The 18513-nt window shown below is 36.9% G+C and overlaps 1 protein-coding gene and 1 pseudogene across 1 annotated transcript; both read right to left on the reverse strand.

Moving 5' to 3' along the window:
• Window positions 1-5055: 5055 nt before the first annotated feature.
• On the reverse strand, window positions 5056-6003 carry LOC129558912 (olfactory receptor 2M3-like). The gene has a single exon (XM_055430330.2). The coding sequence runs from the start codon at window positions 6001-6003 to the stop codon at window positions 5056-5058; it is 948 nt and encodes a 315-aa protein (XP_055286305.1).
• A 10018-nt stretch (window positions 6004-16021) lies between these two features.
• LOC129558911 (olfactory receptor 2M4-like) lies at window positions 16022-16977 on the reverse strand (annotated as a pseudogene).
• Window positions 16978-18513: the final 1536 nt, after the last annotated feature.

Below are 18513 nucleotides of genomic sequence, written 5' to 3' on the forward strand. Positions count from 1 at the left end.
CAGAAAGTGAAGAGGAACTAAAGAGCTTTTTGATAAGGGTGAAAAAGGGAAGTGGAAAGGCGGGCTTAAATTTTTACTCTATTCTATCCCTGGCAGTAAGTTCTATAATGTCATGTTTCCATGCTGCTATTTAGAGAACTTTAATAACTCCCTCTAGCATTTCATGTTGGGCAGTTTTGTAGTGGTGTTGGATACTCTCAGTTTCTGTTTGGGAAGTTCTTTCTCCTTCATTTTTGAAATACAGCTTCAGTTAGTATTCTTTGTCAGTAGATACTATGTTGTTGTTGTTCTTTGAGTACTTTGAATATATCATCCCATGTTGTCCTAGCCTGCAATATTTTTCTAGACTGCCACTGATAGCCTTATGGTGGTACATGACAAGCTGCTTTTCTCTTGTGATTTTCTTTTATTATTTATTTATTTTATTTTTGGCTATGCTGGGTGTTCAGTGCTATGCAGGTTTTTCTCTAGTTACAGTGTGCAAGCTTCTCGTTGTGCTGGCTTCTTTTGTTGCCGAGCACAGGCTCTAGAGAATGCGAGCTTCAGTAGTTGTGGTAATGGGACTCAGTAGTTGTAGGTCCTGGGCTCTAAAGCACAGGCTCAATAGTTGTGGGGCACAGGTTTAATTGCTCCATGGCATGTTGGGTTTTCTTGGATCAAGGATCGAACCCATGTCTCCTGCATTGACAGGTGTGTTTTTTTACTACTGAGTCACCAGAGAAGCCTGGCAATTTTCAAAATAGTATCTTTGCCTTTAATTTTGTACAGTTTGACTTTGATGTGTCTTTGTGAACATCCCTTGATGAACATCCCTGCTTATTTGCAGTTCATTGGACTTCATGAATCTAGATGTTCATTTCCCTTCTCAGAAATGTGGAATTTTCTAGTCCTACTTCTTTTTTTAAAAAAATTATTTATTTTTAAATTGAAATATAATTGCTTTACAGAATTTTGTTGTTTTCTGCAAAGCTCAACATGAGTCAGCCATAGGTATACATGTGTCCCCTCCCTCTTGAGTCTCCCTCCTATCTCCTTCATCATCCCACCCCTCTAGGTTGATAAAGAGCCCCTGTTTGAGTTCCCTGAGACATACAGCATTACTTCTTTAAGTAAGCATTGTGTCCTTTTCTCTTTCTTCACTCTTTCTGACATTGCCAAAATGCTTTATTTCAGTAAATGATATGTCTTAAATCAAACAGGGCTTTTCCACTCTTTTTTGCTCTTGTTGTTGTTCCTATGACTGTATAGTTTTAAAATGTCTGTCCTTGAGTTCACTGAGTCTTTTTCTGTTTTATTATGTCTGCAACAGAAATTCTCTATTAAGTTTTTAGTTCAGTTATTACCTTCTTTAGCTCCAGAGTTTCTGTGTAGTTTTTCACTGTTGCTTTCTGTCTTTGTTGAACTTCTCAGTTTTTTCATCCATTGTTTCTGATTTTGTTTTGCTGTTTATGTTCTCTTGCAGCACAATGGTTTTCCTTAAAATGGCTATTATGAATTATTTATTAGGCTCAATACATGATAACTTTCCTACTCCTGGACATTTGCTCCTGGACATTTGCCCTTACCACATATCTATGAACTTATAAAACAATTTTTAAAAGCTGCATTTCAGTCATATATTAGTACATTATATATGTTTCTCATATCACTGTCAGAAAAAGTTATTGAAATATTTTCTTTTTCTTTTAGAGAAAAGAATCTGTAAATTATCTCTGGGTATGCAGTAGGTAGACTCCTAAACTTTCCCCATGATCTGTATCCCTTGAAGTTGCTTCTATAATTAAGTTAACCTACAAGGTAAGAGTCTCTCGCGTCGCGTCTGCGCCGCCGGGGCCGGCGTCTCAAAGCCTTTGACTGTGTGGATCACAATAAACTGTGGAACATTCTGAAAGAGATGGGAATCCCAGACCACCTGACCTGCCTCTTGAGAAACCTGTATGCAGGTCAGGAAGCAACAGTTAGAACTGGACATGGAACAACAGACTGGTTCCAAATAGGAAAAGGTGTACGTCAAGGTTATATATTGTCACCTTGCTTATTTAACTTATATGCAGAGTACATCATGAGGAACGCTGGGCTGGAAGAAGCACAAGCTGGAATCAAGATTGCTGGGAGAAATATCAATAACCTCAGATATGCAGATGACACTACCCTTATGGCAGAAAGTGAAGAGGAACTCAAAAGCCTCTTGATGAAAGTGAAAGAGGAGAGTGAAAAGGTTGGCTTGAAGCTCAACATTCAGAAAACAAAGATCATGGCATTTGGTCCCATCACTTCATGGGAAATAGATGGAAAAACAGTGGAAACAGTGTCAGACTTTATTTTTGGGGGCTCCAAAATCACTGCAGATGCTGATTGCAGCCATGAAATTAAAAGACGCTTGCTCCTTGGAAGGAAAGTTATGACCAACCTTGATAGTATATTAAAAAGCAGAGACATTACTTTGCCAACCAAGGTCCGTCTAGTCAAGGCAATGGTTTTTCCCGTGGTCATGTATGGATGTGAGAGTTGGACTGTGAAGAAAGCTGATCGCCGAAGGATCGATGCTTTTGAACTGTGGTGTTGGAGAAGACTCTTGAGAGTCCCTTATACTGCAAGGAGATCCAACCAGTCCATTCTAAAGGAGATCAATCCTGGGTTTTCATTGGAGGGACTGATGCTAAAGCTGAAACTGCAATACTTTGGCCACCTCATGCGACGAGTTGACTCACTGGAAAAGACTCTGATGCTGGGAAAGGTTGGGGGCGGGAGGAGAAGGGGACGACAGAGAATGAGATGGCTGGATGGCATCACCGACTCTGTGGACATGAGTTTGAGTGTAGTCCAGGAGTTGGTGATGGACAGGGAGGCCTGGCGTGCTGTGATTCATGGGGTCGCGGAGAGTCGGACACGACTGAGCGACTGAACTGAACTGAACTGAACTGACAAGGTAAGAGTAAACCAACAGTGCAGACATAATGAAAATCCAACATCAGTTAATTGTAAGTAATCTAAGGGAGATTATCCTGAGTTGTCTTTACTTAATCACTTGGTAGACCTTTAAAAGAAGACTTAGACTTTCACTGAAGTCAGAGAGACTCTTATGCTGGCCTTGAAGAAATAGGCTGACATGAAATAGTTATGTGCATAAATGAATTATTTCAACAACTACACAAGTTTAGAAGATGATGCTGGGCCTCACATGAAACTGCAGCCCCAGCCAGAGTCTGCATTGCTCCCTTGTGATACCTGAAGTATGACACCTGGTTTAGCTATGCCAGAATCTCTACCCACACATCTTATGACAGAATAAATAATTGGGCTCCCCTGATAGCTCAGTTGGTAAAGAATCTGCTGGCAGTGCAGGAGACCCTGTTTCAATCCCTGGGTCAGGAAGATCCCTTGGAGAAGGGATAGGCTACCCACTCCAGTATTCTTGGGCTTCCCTTGTGACTCAGCTGGTAAAGAATCTGCTGGCAATGTGGGAGACCTGGGTTAAATCCCTGGGTTGGGAAGATCCCCTGGAGAAGGGAAAGGCTACCCACTCCAGTATTCTGGCCTTGAAAATTCCATGGACTGTATAGGCCATGGGATCACAAAGAGTTGGACACTACTGAGCGACTTTCACTTTCACTCCACTTTCAATGAATAATTATTATTTAGATATCCTAAATTGTGTAAATTTGTTATGTAGCAAAGGGAACCTAATGCAAGGTGGATGTTAAAACAAAGTTTTAAAAGAACAGTAAAAATTCATATTAAGACATATTGGTTGTTTCTCATAAACACACATGAATCTCTAGGTTTGAACTTTCATTTAAATATCATTACAAGAATATCTATGTGATTTATAGAAAAATATCAGAATTTGGACAACTTCGAGTTTTCTGTTTATAAAATTGAACACTTTTCACAAAATTACTGTGTCCAACACATATAATGATTAAGATATCTAAGTATAAAAAATCCAGGCATCAAGGATTCATATTTACATTTCAATTTCCCATATATTAGGCTAATGCGGTAAAAAAAAGAAAATAAATGGAAGGTCCTCAACTCTCCAAAATCCTGAAGAGGGGAAGAGTCCATTATAAGATAGGCTTAATAAACCTAATCATAAATCTATTCCTTTTTACCTTTTCTCATTAATGTGTGCTAATAAGAAAGCTGATCCCCGAAGAATTGATGCTTTTGAACTGTGGTGCTGGAGAAGACTCTTGAGAGTCCCTTGGACTGCAAGGAGATCCAACCAGTCCATTCTAAAGGAGATCAATCCTGGGTGTTCATTGGAAGGACTGATGCTGAAGCTGAAACTCCAATACTTTGGCCACCTCGTGCGACCAGTTGACTCACTGGAAAAGAGTCTGATGCTGGGAGGGATTGTGGGCGGGAGGAGACGGGGACGACCGAGAATGAGATGGCTGGATGGCATCACGGACTCGATGGACATGAGTTTGAGTGAACTCCGGGAGTTGGTGATGGACAGGGAGGCCTGGCGTGCTGTGATTCATGGGGTCGCAAAGAGTCGGACACGACTGAGCGACTGAACTGAACTGAACTGACCTGAATTTTATAATAATCTTATAAATACATATTTAAACTTGTATATAATTAACTTAGTCATTCAATGTAACAAGTCGATTAATTCAAGGTACCAATTTGGATTCAGGAAAATTCTTTGGTTTGATAAAGACAAAGCTGTTATATACTAAAAAAAGAAAAAAAAAAACACAAAACATTTATCAGTGTTATATTTAATTATGGAAATATGTGGTAATTTCATGTTTCACCTCTAATTTCTTAAGTGGTATCTTATAAAATAAATATACAGTTGTGCATATTAGCTTGCAGTACATATTTACTTATGGTCATACTTTGAATTTTCTATAATGAAAGAAATATAATATTGGAACAAACAAGCTTGCAGTTTTTTTTTTTTTTTTCTTTTAACTTTCTAAAGCTTGTGTGCTTGTTTATAAACTTTTTGGTAAAAAGATGGGTAAATATTGAGTGCTAAATTACATTGGTTAAATAAATAAATTCAACCATAAAACAAAACTTCAAAAAAAAGGTTAATTAGGCAATTTGTTCTCCAGACTTGCCCTTCACTAACACCTTCATGAATGCTCTGGCCACTTCCTTGTTTCGGAGGCTGTAGATGAGGGGATTCAACATGGGAGTGAGGATAGTGTAGAAGGCTGATACCATCTTGTCCTGGGTAGGGGATCGGTCAGACACAGGCTGCATATATATGAACATGGCAGCTCCATAATACATTCCCACGACCATGAGGTGGGAAGAACAGGTAGCAAAAGCTTTGCAGCGACCCTCTCCAGATCCTATGCGAATGATAGCCATAATAACACGAATGTAGGAAGCAATAATGACTGCTACAGGGAGAAGAAGCATAATTATACAGCAAATAAACATTAACCTTTCAAATAACAATGTGTTAGTGCATGAAAGAGTGAGAAGGGCAGGGACATCACAGAAAAAGTGGGGTATTTCCCGGGAACCACAATATGGGAAGGACAATGCAACCACAATAACAATTATGCCATCAAAAGACCCAATAACCCAAGAATAAACAGCCATGAGACAACAGATTTTCTGGCTCATGAGAATTGAGTATCGTAATGGGTGGCAAATGGCAACATACCGATCATAGGCCATTGCAGCCAACAGGAAGCATTCAGCTCCAAGCAGAGACACATATAAGAATATCTGGGTTCCACACCCAGCCAGGGAGATAGACTTCTTTCCAGACAAGTAGTTGAAAGTCATCTTGGGTACAGTGGTACAAATAAGCATGAGGTCCATGAGGGATAGTTGGCTGAGGAGCAAGTACATGGGAGTGTGGAGCTGAGTATCCAGGTAGATGAGGAGAACCATGATAGTGTTTCCCATGAAGGCCACTATGAAGATGCCCAAGACCAGAGAGAAGAGGAAGATGTGGGTGGGACTGTGATCAAAGATTCCCAGCAAGATGAAGTTAGAGTTGAAAGTATGATTCTCTGATGCCATGATGAATATATTCACTGTGGAGAATACAGCATGTGAGAAATCTCCAATATTTTGTTATGGAAATGCCAAGGATTTTTAGCCTAGATCACCATTATGATAATGTCTATATATATATAGCAAATTTTATTTCTCTGAGTATCATTATTTTTAAATTTGTAGACAAGGGAATCCCATGGATAGAGGAGCTTGGCAGGCTACAGTCCAAAGTCACAAAGAGCTGGACATGACTGAAGCAACTAGGCGCAGTACATATAGAAAAATTTATTTATCAGAGAATCATTTTTTTAAAATTTGTAGATAACAAATATTAAACTTATTTTTAGCTTGAGTGATTTGGATAAAGAAATCACATAGTTAACAGGCATATTTGTTCCATAATTAAAATACAAGTGATTTCTCAAAAGGCATATAATCTAATTTCAGCAACCAGCCAACAGATATGTAGTGTGGATTATCCCTTCAGAAGTTAAGAGTCATTATGAGCCATTTGAAAACTCATGAATTGCTGGGAAGTCAATGAGATTTTCTGTTATGTTTTTCTATGCAATTTAGCATACCACTCTATGATGTTAATAAAAAAATTTTCTACCAAAGTGTGGAAGAAAGCATGTATGTTTAGAAATGAGATAGGATTAATCAAATACCAGGAGAAAAGAAGGAATTGAGAAACTGTTAATCAGAAGTTTAGCTAATAGTACATGTTGCTTATAATAGTGAATTTTAGTAGACAAAATTTCTCACCAATATGACCATGGCTAACTCCATCTATTAAGATAAGGTGTATCCATGAAATATCCTGGTACAGGTCATTTTTCAGACTAGAGGGCAGACTAGAGTGCAATAGCACAGTTCAAACACCTGGAACAAATCATTTTATCTGTGTGATCTTAGTAAACTTCTCTAAGCTTTATTTTCTACTCTGTAAAATTTGACATTTTTTATCTCTATATTGTAGGGTGTTATTAAGACTAAATGAGATCATGTTTACAAAGTATGGCTATTACCTGGGATATAGTTTATATATATATATATATATATATGTTTAATATGCATAACTATATAAGTATTTTTAAATAAATCCTATAGGAGGGAAGAGAGATTACTCATACTTTAGATTATTCTATCTTTTCAATTTCCTTAGCCAGATTCATTCAGGGGATTCTTTGGCTTCACAGCAGTGTATTTTTTAATATCTGTTTATACATCTATTTTTTTTCTCTTTCTCTCTCTCTTCTCTTACTTCTTACTTCATTATTGAAGGTATTGGCTTCCTTTCTATGTCTGTGCATGGGTTTTCACTCCTCTGGGTGTAATGAAGAGCAGTAACTGGTATTTTGGTTTTTGGCTTTGGAAAAAAAAAATTCATATGCTTCTGCCAAATTAACTAAAATTGTGCATTTTATGTGACAGAAAATCTGATTTAAAGCACAGAATAATTATCCATTATTTTATGACTTTTGTACTACTGTTAGGGGAAGCACATTGACTGAAATTGCCTGGTCAGGCACCGTAGAAACCATCTGCATGAGTTGTTTTACAACAGGAGGTCCTGGTAAAGATCATGGAACTAATAAGCCACTACCAACCAGCCCAGAATCCTTCTTGCTGGCATTCAACTTGGCTGAACAAGATGTGCACCACCAGGAAGGACTCTGAGTCAGAATGATTCGCTAAAGACACCCTGGAAACTAATCCCATCACCATAAAACCTGAGACTGTGAGCCATGTGGCAGAGCAGTTGGCCTTGGGTTCCTTTACCCTACTGCTCTCTGCTCGGGCACTCTCTCCCAATACAGTCCAAGGGACTCTCAAGGGTCTTCTCCAGCACCACAGTTCAAAAACATAAATTTTTCAGTGCTCAGCTTTCTTCACAGTCCAACTCTCACATCCATACATGACCAGGGGAAAAACCATAGCCTTGACTAGAAGGACCTTGGTTGGCAAACTAATGTCTCTGCTTTTTAATATGCTATCTAGGTTGGTCATAAGGTCCATCCTGCTGTACTCCATAACAACTGAGATATTTTGAAATACTTATAATCTCCCACAGACTTACCTTCTGAAAGGTAACAGGCAAGAAGGCCAGAGGTCTCCAGACTTAGGAAATAGGCTGCAAGTATCAGACAATTTTTATCTCTCCCTTAAGCAGCAGGAGGAAACAAACTACTAGTCCCAGATTTTTTTTTTTTCCTTCTCTATACAAAGTTAAAATGAGGTTTCTCTGTGGAAATGTTTTTCTTAAGCTATGTTAATGAAACTATGTATTTGCTTTGGAATTTTCCTTTCTCTGGTTCCACCTAAGACTAAATTTTTTCTTTTCTCAAACCTTGGGCTGATAATAGCTTAATAAACCAGTATTCATATCAATTGTTCTATGGCTGGGGGATAACACACCTTGTGCCATCCTCTCTCAAAAATACATATTGTGGGAGATGGGCCTGGTGAAACACTGTGAGCCTTGAGGTATCTCTCTTATCTGATTAATAGCTTTCTAACAGACATAAAACAGCTTGCTAAAGACTAGCAGGGGGATCTCTCCATCCCCTTTCTGATGCCTATGTCAAAAGTTTTCTCTGTCCCCTTTTTATACCTTAATAAAACCCTGCTATACAAAAGCTCTCGAGTGATCAAGCCTGGTCCTTGGTCCTGAAGTTAAATCTTCTTTGGAGATCACAGATCCAACACCATTCATCATAAGCTATCACTTTCAAATGTTCCTAAGAAAACATGGTACTACTTGCTGGATAAAAATGCTTAAATTTCTAGAGAAAAGCTATTTAATAAAATTTTACTAAGTCATCTGAGATTTCTATTTGTAATCCCTCCAGGTTATACAGTCCCTTGTCTTTAATTACAGTTATATATGTGATCACTCATTTTTTCTCCTAAGGCCTCATATAAAAATACTTTTCTGTCTTTAAAGTGTGAATCTTATTAATATTTAATATCAATATAAAAGTTTGTCACTTTCTAGATTAATAATATAAATTCCTTAATTCTTATCACCTGTATTTTCTGACTGATTCATATATTAATGACTCTATATTCACACTTCTTTTTAAAAATCTTTCATAATTTCTAATTATTTCATTATTAACTATATAAGTTCCAAAAGAACATTTGGATCCCTCATTTTAAAATGAGTAAATACTCATTGAGCTGCAAGCTTTATTATCTCTAAATAAAACTATTAAAATTCACTATTGTTTTTAAATTGATGATTCACAAGTGGAGTGAATTGGCTTGAGATTTGGAGTTATTTGACTTGAGATTCCTATACTAGAGATGTCAATATCATTTTAATTTATTCCTTTTTTGAAAACTTGACATTTGTGGTCAGCTTTTCTTGATTCTAGTACTGGTTGTCTTGTCACTGTCTCCAGATACTATATAACTAGTTAATGTTTCCTCCATGAAATAATTTGATTTCCTAATATTTTCAGATTTGTTCTCTTAATCTTTCATTAATATTATGATTACTGCATCTATATATCTTCACTCAATATTTTTTTCTCAATACCAGATCCTAACAAATGCTTGATAATTATAAATTTTATTATATTCTTCTTTTATCTTATTTTCATGTCCAATTCTGAACTATTATTTCTCCATGAATTTATCACTCTTTTAATATTAACTTCAATTTTTAAGTCACTCTCCATCTTGTTAATGATGTTTCTGCTCAGGAGTAATGTAGGATTGGAATAAGGTCCTTAGAAGGAAAATATATGAATTTCCAAAAATACTGCCGGTTCACATGCAAGAATGCTTGACTATTTTACATTCTCATTAGCTACATAAACAGAAATAGCATTTTCTTTCATCACAACCTCAAAAATCATTTTCTATTGCTTAATTAAAAAAAAAAGTTTGTAAACCTATTTGTAAGAAATGTTTTCTCATTCTTATAATTATATGAATTTTCATTACTGATGTGAGTAGCTGTTTTATATGTTTATTAGTGATTCAAATTTCTTCTTCAGTAAATTGCTTTAAAATAATTACTTTATCCCTTGTGAAAGCAAAATGATAGAAACATAATTTCATATTTTTCATATATATTTCCAATTCTCATGTAGTCATGACAGGCTACAGTCCATAGGGTCACAAAAAGTTGGACATGACAGCACAGCACACAGCACAGCTTACTTAGAATATAGGTGAATATCTGTGTGTATGAATGTACACACTTAAAAATCATAAATATCAGTACATTTTAGGCCTCATAATGATTTTAAAACTCCGATTCTTGCAAAGTACTAATGTGCAAGAGACTGTTCTGAGTGTCTCAAAAGTATACACTCATATAATTCTCACCATTTTCCCATTATTATAATTTTCCCCCCATTTAACAGACATAAAAACTGAAGTAGAGAGAATATGCTAATTTGCCCATGGTTACATATCTAGTGAGAAGGCTGAGTTGTGAAGACAAGTCTCTGACTGCAGAGATTTTTCCTGACTATATAATATCCAGGGAGAGAAAGAAATACTCAAGTCTAATATTTGTTTTCATGTGTGTATCCTAAGTCACTTCAGTCAGCATTGGTAAGCAGGTTCCCAATCACTAGCACCACCTGGGAAGCCATAGGCAACGAAATTAAATTAAGGAAAGTTTGAGATGGGAATGAACTAAATAGTTCTGGATTTCATGGAGGATTATGTTTCAAAGTATGTCTTTCAGAAGAACCATAAATATGTCTGCAAAAGAAAATAGCATGATAATTCAGGCTATCCTAAGTACAGAGTCCCTAGGAGAGCTTGTCTGGTGATTCCATAAACACAAACTGTAAAAACATACATTTGGAAGTAAACAATGAAAAGTTAATATCGAGTTGTATAAACAAAATGAGATCATTTCTGTAAAGATGAACACTAAAATATAGAAAGACCATTAAAAGAAAATAAGAAATCATCATATAGAGGAAAAATATTTTAAACAATGCACAGTTGCCTCAATGTCAAAAAAGTAATAGAGTGACACTAGCAATGAACAATAAGAAAATAAAATTAAGTAAATAGTTCATATGTCATACCATCAAAAAGAATAATATATTTACTAATAAATTAAGCAAAATAACAGATTTTTACACTTGCAAAATTTTGAGAAAAAGAAACACTAAGAGAAAGAAATTCAAAGATATTCTGTGTCAATCAATTGGAGGATTTATTATTGGTAAGTTGGAAACAGCCCCCAAGTTGATTTATAGATGCAATACCATGTCTATAAAAATGTTCCAGCTGCTCTTTTTCAGAATTGTCAAGCTAATCCTAAATTTTATATGGTATTTCAAGATACCTAGAATATCTTACTCAAGTTTTACCAAGAGCAAAGAGAATTCACACTGTCAGGGGAGTATGTAATTTCCTCAGTTCTGTCTCGTCAAAACAAAAATTTGAAGCGATGGACATTAAAGTCCTTGGCGCGTCACAGCTCTCGGACAGTGTTACAGCTCTGTATTACAGCTCAGTTTTATTTAGAAATTAAAGGAAAATACATCCTCGAGGCATGAGGGCTGCCAACACAAAAGACACGAAGAGAAGAGAGAGAGAGCGAGCATGAGAGAGAGACCCCTGGCCCTTTGGCTCCTCTTATTATGTATGTGTTTTTTCCTCCCCCTTGGGCCTGGCATATGTAAATTGGACTGGCCAGAAGTGCTGTTTGTTCTACCTGAGATCCCTACTCTGGTCCTCGGACCTTCCTTTTTTCTATTTTCATGGGCTTTTCCCTTCCTTGTCAAAATAAGAAAGGGAATGCCACCACCATTCTGGACTCCTTTTTCCTATTCTAACTGCCTAACAACACTTTCTGAGTTTTTATTTACATTGAAACTATGGTAATCAAGGCAGTACAGCAATAACAAAAGAATAAATATGTAGATGCATGAAACAGAATTAAGAGTTCAAGAGTAATTATATCCATCTATGGTCAACTGATTTTCTACAGACATACTAAATAATAATAATAATGGAGAAAGCAGTGTCTCTTCAATAAATGGTGCTGTGACAACTGGATATAGCAAAGCGAAATAATAAAGTTGACCCTGTCTCACACCATACACAAAAAATTACTTCAAAGGTACCAATGACATAGATATAAGAACTAAAACTATAAAACTCAAGAGGGAAACATTGATCTTTTGACTTTGTATTAAATGATGATTTTCCAGAAATTATTCAAAAATCTTAAGCATTAAAATGTTAAATAATTTGGACTACATCAATATAAAACAAATTTATAAATTCTAATTCTAAGGATGTTATTAACAGAGTGAAAACACAACACACTGAAAGGGAAAATATTTTCAAAGTATATCTGATAAGAGTCTATTATCCAGAATATAAAAGAAACCTAAAAACTCAACAACAAAAATACATTTATAACCCAATTTTGTAAGGAATAGTTTGAGATGAGGCAAAGAAGAAAGGAAGATGACCTCAACGGAGACAGGTTACCTTTTATTCAGGCAAAGAGGGGTGACAGTTGGTCTAATGACCGGGCTGAGCATGCGAGGGATCAGGGAGGCTTCATATTTAAGGGAAGGTTTTCAAAAGTGATAAGGCAGGTTTTTAGTCAGGTGGGCATTTTCCGTATTCTTTAGCTGAGATGAAAATTGCTGCTGAGCAGGGGGTGGAAAGGTCCAGGCAGGGGATGGAAAGTGATTCATTCTGTCCGGAGTATTGGGGTGAGGCTTAAAGTTCAGTTTTGTTATCCCTGAAGGCAGGTGGTTCAGCAAGGACCCTTGAGTTCATTATTTTCTTTTTCCTGGCCCGAGGGCAAAGGCCTTTGAGGTCTTTATCTTCTTTTCTAAGCCTGAGGACTCCTTCAATTTTAAATGGGCAAAGGAACTACATAGATATTTATTCAAAGAAGATATTCAAATGACAATAAGGACATGAAAAGATGTTCAATATAATTAGTAATTTGGGAAACGCAAATCAAAAAACAATGAAATACAACTTTAGACATACTAGAATCACTATGGTCTCTAAAAAGTGGAAAGTAATGAGTTGACAAGAATGTGGGGGAATTGAAAGCCCCATATATTGATGGTGAAAATGTAAAATTTTGTAGCCATCATGGAAAACAATTTGGCAGTTCTGCAAAGAGTTAAAAATATGGCTAAATAATTCTACTTACCGGAAACGTATGTCCAAACAAAAAGGTGTATGTGAGTGTTAATAAGAGTAGTATTCATTATAGTATTCATCTATCTTTTTTTTTCCCTTAAGTTTTGCTTTCAAGCTGTGCCATGCAGTATATGGGATCTTAGGTCCCAGACCAGGAATTATACCTGTGTCCCCCTGCACTGGAAGTGTGAAGTCTAAACCACTGGGCAATGAGTGAAGTTCTGAAATGTCTATCAATTGTTGATTGGATAAGCAAAGTGTGGTATAACCTTAAGTAGAATATTATTCACATAAAGTAATGAAGAACTGATATGTGCTTCAACATGAACCTTGAAAACATTATGGTAAGTGAGAGAAAAAACTAGTCATGAAATAGTACCACATTTGCAGATTTCGTTTATATGCTACATCCTAAAAAAGCCACAGAGACAAAGAATAGTGATTGCCTGCAGTTGGGGGAGAAGGGAATGAAGAATGAATGTTAATGGTTATAATAGGTATGAGCATAATTTGGGGGGTTCTTTTGGAATTAAATAATGATAATGCTTGCACTTATCTTTGAATCTACTGAAAAATAACTGAACTCTGAACTTTAAAGTGTTGAATTTCATTGAGTGTGAATTTTAATTTAAAAAATTCTGAGAATAACATTTTTTTTAGAATATTCTGCATATTTCAAAAATTGTCATTTTTCTAAAAAGAGAGGCAACATATTACAACCTAAATATAAAGTCTAATTTTAGTTTTTAAAAAACATTTATAGAACAATAATAAATTGTATAATAAAGATTGGATTGCAGTTCAGTTCAGTTCAGTTCAGTCGCTCAGTCGTGTCCGACTCTGCAACTCCATGAATCACAACATGCCAGGCCTCCCTGTCTACCACCAATTCCCGGAGTTCACTCAAACTCGTGTCCATTGAGTCGGTGATGCCATCCAGCCATCTCATACTCTGTCGTCCCCATCTCCTCCTGCCCCCAATCCCTCCTAGCATCAGACTCTTTTCCAGTGAGTCAACTCATCACATGAGGTGGCCAAAGTATTGGAGTTTCAGCCTTAGCATCAGTCCTTCCAATGAACACCCAGGATTGATCTCCTGTAGAATGGACTGGTTGGATCTCCTTGCAGTACAAGGGACTCTCAAGAGTCTTCTCCAACACCACAGTTCAAAAGCATCAATTCTTCGGCGATCAGCTTTCTTCACAGTCCAACTCTCACATCCATACATGAACACGGGAAAAACCATTGCCTTGACTAGACGGACCTTGGTTGACAAAGTAATGTCTCTGCTTTCTAATATGCTGTCTAGGTTTGTCATAACTTTCCTTCCAAGGAGTAAGCGTCTTTTAATTTCATGGCTGATTGCAGCCATGAAATTAAAAGACGCTTACTCCTTGGAAGGAAAGTTATGATCAACCTTGATAATATATTAAAAAGCAGAGACATTACTTTGCCAACAAAGGTCCGTCTAGTCAAGTCTATGGTTTTTCCCGTGGTCATGTATGGATGTGAGAGTTGGACTGTGTTGAAATTCAAAGGCCTCTTGATGAAAGGGAAAGAGGAGAGTGAAAAGTTCGGCTTGAAGCTCAACATTCAGATAACGAAGATCATGGCATCTGGTCCCATCACTTCATGGGAAATAGATGGGAAAACAGTGGAAACAGTGTCAGACTTTATTTTTGGGGGCTCCAAAATCACTGCAGATGCTGATTCAGTTCAGTTCAGTTCAGTTCAGCCGCTCAGTCGTGTCCGACTCTCCGCGACCCCATGAATCACAGCATGCCAGGCCTCCCTGTCCATCACCAACTCCCGGAGTTCACTCAAACTCGTGTCCATTGAGTTCCCTCCCAGCATCAGACTCTTTTCCAGTGAGTCAACTCGTCGCATGAGGTGGCCAAAGTATTGGAGTTTCAGCCTTAGCATCAGTCCTTCCAATGAACACCCAGGACTGATATCCTGTAGAATGGACTGGTTGGATCTCCTTGCAGTCCAAGGGACTCTTAAGGGTCTTCTCCAGCACACCATTTCAAAAGCATCAATTCTTTGGCGATCAGCTTTCTTCACAGTCCAACTCTCACATCCATACATGACCACTGGAAACAACAGAACATTAAAACAGCTGTTATGGGCATTCAGAGACCATAAGTTTACTCTAAGAAAAAAATTTTCAGTTTTGTGGCATCATTTATAGGAAATATTTTTTTACAGCTGTGTGGAAAATCATGATTAGCAATTCTGGAAACTGTTAGTTTTCTAATATCTTCAAATAGATTCTAGTTATCAATACAAGGTTGAGTGATGAATAGAGTGAATTACAATAAAGGTGAAGGTTGTGCAGCTTAAACAAATAGATATTTTATGTGGATTCATTAAAATATTCACTTTTGATTTAAAGGCAAAAAAAATGTATATGTCTCTGTTAGTTTATCTAGACATGTGACTTTTTTGACAGAACTGTCAATGTTAACTATCAATTTCTAAATTCTTTGTAATTAAGTAGGGAAGAGTCAGGAATAAAAGTCAAAACATGGGTTAAAATAGGGCTAAAATGTAGACAAGTTCATTTAAGGTAAGTATTTGTTAAATAGAGATTTAAGTGGTTCGAGTTCAACCTTTTGTCTTGGATAAAACAAAATCATCAGACTTACACCTGAGTTAAAAGACAGGCATCCTAAAATCAGGTACTCATGTCTAACAACTAGTGGTATAAAAGAAATTCACAGCAGTGAAACTGCCTATGCTGTTATCTAAACTGTCTTCTATACCTGTGATGTTTATATAAACTATAATGAAGGTATTTTAAATTGGAAATAAAAGTGAGAGAATAATATACCAGGAAGAATAAGATGATGCAAGGGGGACTCAAGTTTCTGGGAAGGAGTATTGATCACAGTGGGCACTCAAAGATGCTGTATAAAATTAATTTTCCTTTCCTCAACAGTTTCTGAAATCCTTTAGATACCTCTTTGTTTCGAAGACTGTAGATGAGAGGGTTCAGCATGGGGGTGAGGATGGTATAAAAGGCTGATACCACCTTGTCCTGGTCCGGTGTGTGATTAGAAGCTGGTCCCATGTACATAAACATGGCAGCTCCATAGTAGAGTCCAACCACAGACAGGCAAGAGGAGCAGATGGTGAAGGCTTTGTGGCAACTTTCCTTGGAATCCATGCTGATGACAGCTTGAAGAACTCATGAATAGGAACCAATAATCACAGAGACTGGTAAGACCAGCATCACCACACAACAGATAAAAAGCAAATTTTCAAATGCAGAGGTGTCTGTGCAAGATAGAGGTAAAAGGGCAGCAACATTACAGAAAAAGTGATGAATTTCCAGGGAGCTGCAATAAGGGAATGAGAGGGCTGCTACAAGCACAATGATCCCACCAAGAGAGCCCAAGATTCAGGAAGCAACAGTCATGAAGACACAGCGTTTCTGATTCATCAGGATGGTATATCGAAGAGGGTGGCATATAGCCACATAGCGATCATAGGCCATGACAGCCAACAGGAAGCATTCAGCTCCAAGTAGGGAAACATAGGAGAATATCCACAACTTGCTAGAGAGATGGATTTCCTGCCAGACAAGTAGTTGAAGGCCATCTTGGGTACAGTAGTAGAGATGAGCATGAGGTCCATTAGGGACAATTGGCTAAAGAGCAAATACATAGGGTTGTGGAGCTGAGTGTCCAGGTAGATAAGGAGGAACATGAGAGTGTTTCCCATAAAGGCCAGCGTGAAGATGCCCAAGACCAGAGAGAAGAAGAAGAAGTGTGTGGGTCTATAATCAAAGATTCCTAACAGGATGAAGTCCAAGTTGAGGGTCTGGTTTCTCCAAAACATCCCAGATAATTTGTGTTATCTGCAAGATCCAGAATGGGTAGAAACTTGTTTATTAGTTTTCAAATGCATACTAGGTCAATGTACTCAAGTGCACACTGTATTGTATGCACGTATAAAACTTCTCATCAACCTTCAGTTACCTCCTGTTTGGTCACAATAAGTTTTGTGATTTGGTCCATTGTTTTCTAGTCATTTTCTCAGCCAGACTTCCCAAATAACAACTTCAATAACTATTTCCCCTATTTCCCAGAAAATAAAAATGTATATTATTAACTAACTCAAAGGTACACAGTCAATAGAGAATCTAGGAGAAAAATAATTACAAGCGTCTGTTGCTAAATTTTATGAAATATCCTTGATCACGTAGTATTCTTTATTGACAGTTGTATTTTTTGTCTTAACATGTCTCCACTTTGTGTTCTCCTAACTACAGAATTCCTCTTCTCTTGATTATTCCTACCATTTAACCAGCTTCTTGTGTATGGTACCATCCCAGTGAAACATTGCATTGGAACAACATTGTGCTCAGTTACTTAGTCCTGCCCAACTTTTTGTGACTCCATGAACTGTAGCCCACCAGGTTCCCCTGTCCATGGAATTTTCCAGACAAGAATACTGGAGTGGTTGCCATTTCCTACTCTGGGGGAATCTTTCTGATGCAGTGATTGAACCAGCATCTCTTACAACTCCTGCATTATCAGCAGATTCTTTATCACTCTGCCTCCTGGGAAGTCCAGATCAATGTTATTATCCTCAAAGGGGAATCTATATATCTAATTCAGAGAAGGGTTTAGTAATGTACATTTTAACTTTTCCATCTCAGACTAAGCCTCAGAGACTTCTTAATTCATCAAAACTCCCATTATGTTTTTATTTCTTCTTGATATAATCTATTTTTCCTTAATGTCTCATCATCTTATTTTTAACTCAGCTTTAAACAAAATCTAGGTTTTGTCTCACTCATATCACTCTTTTTGATATTGAATATCCACTGATCCACTGGCCCTACATTGTTTACCATTGTGAATGTTTATATTTGTGTGAAGCATTTATCTTTCATTTCATCAAAAAAAAATCTAAACAAGCAGTGTTTTTCAAATATGTTCTGTAGAATTTTATTAAATTGTAAAAAAACCCAATTATCTACTTTTTTTCTCTAACACTTCTATGAAAAATGGAGATACATTAAGCTTTTTCTATTTAAAATCCACAGCCTAATTGACTATTGTGCATAAGTGCTCAATTCCTCATTCGTGTCTCTGACTCTTTGAGACCCCATAGACTGTAGCCCTGTGTACATCAAACCAAATAATGTGTATTTCCAAGGATATAGCAGTTTCCTGAAAATTGTTGTATGAACTATTTTTAATGATATAAGTCTTATGCCTCTACAACATTTTATGTAGGATGGGAACATTTCTTCAAAATAATTTTGCTGCAAAAATTTTCCCTAGCAAATATCCTGTTTATGTATTGATATCCAAAATTAATTTTCATTAATTATACTTAAGGGGCTTGCCTAGTGGTTCAGTTGGT

Source organism: Moschus berezovskii, chromosome 8 (assembly GCF_049115385.1).
Source record: "Moschus berezovskii isolate FMDL1 chromosome 8, NW_MosBer_1.0, whole genome shotgun sequence".
NCBI lineage: Eukaryota > Metazoa > Chordata > Mammalia > Artiodactyla > Moschidae > Moschus > Moschus berezovskii.

Excerpts from the sequence above, each read along its gene's own strand:
- LOC129558912 (XM_055430330.2), bottom strand. The coding sequence starts at position 6,003 with ATGGCATCAGAGAATCATACTTTCAACTCTAACTTCATCTTGCTGGGA.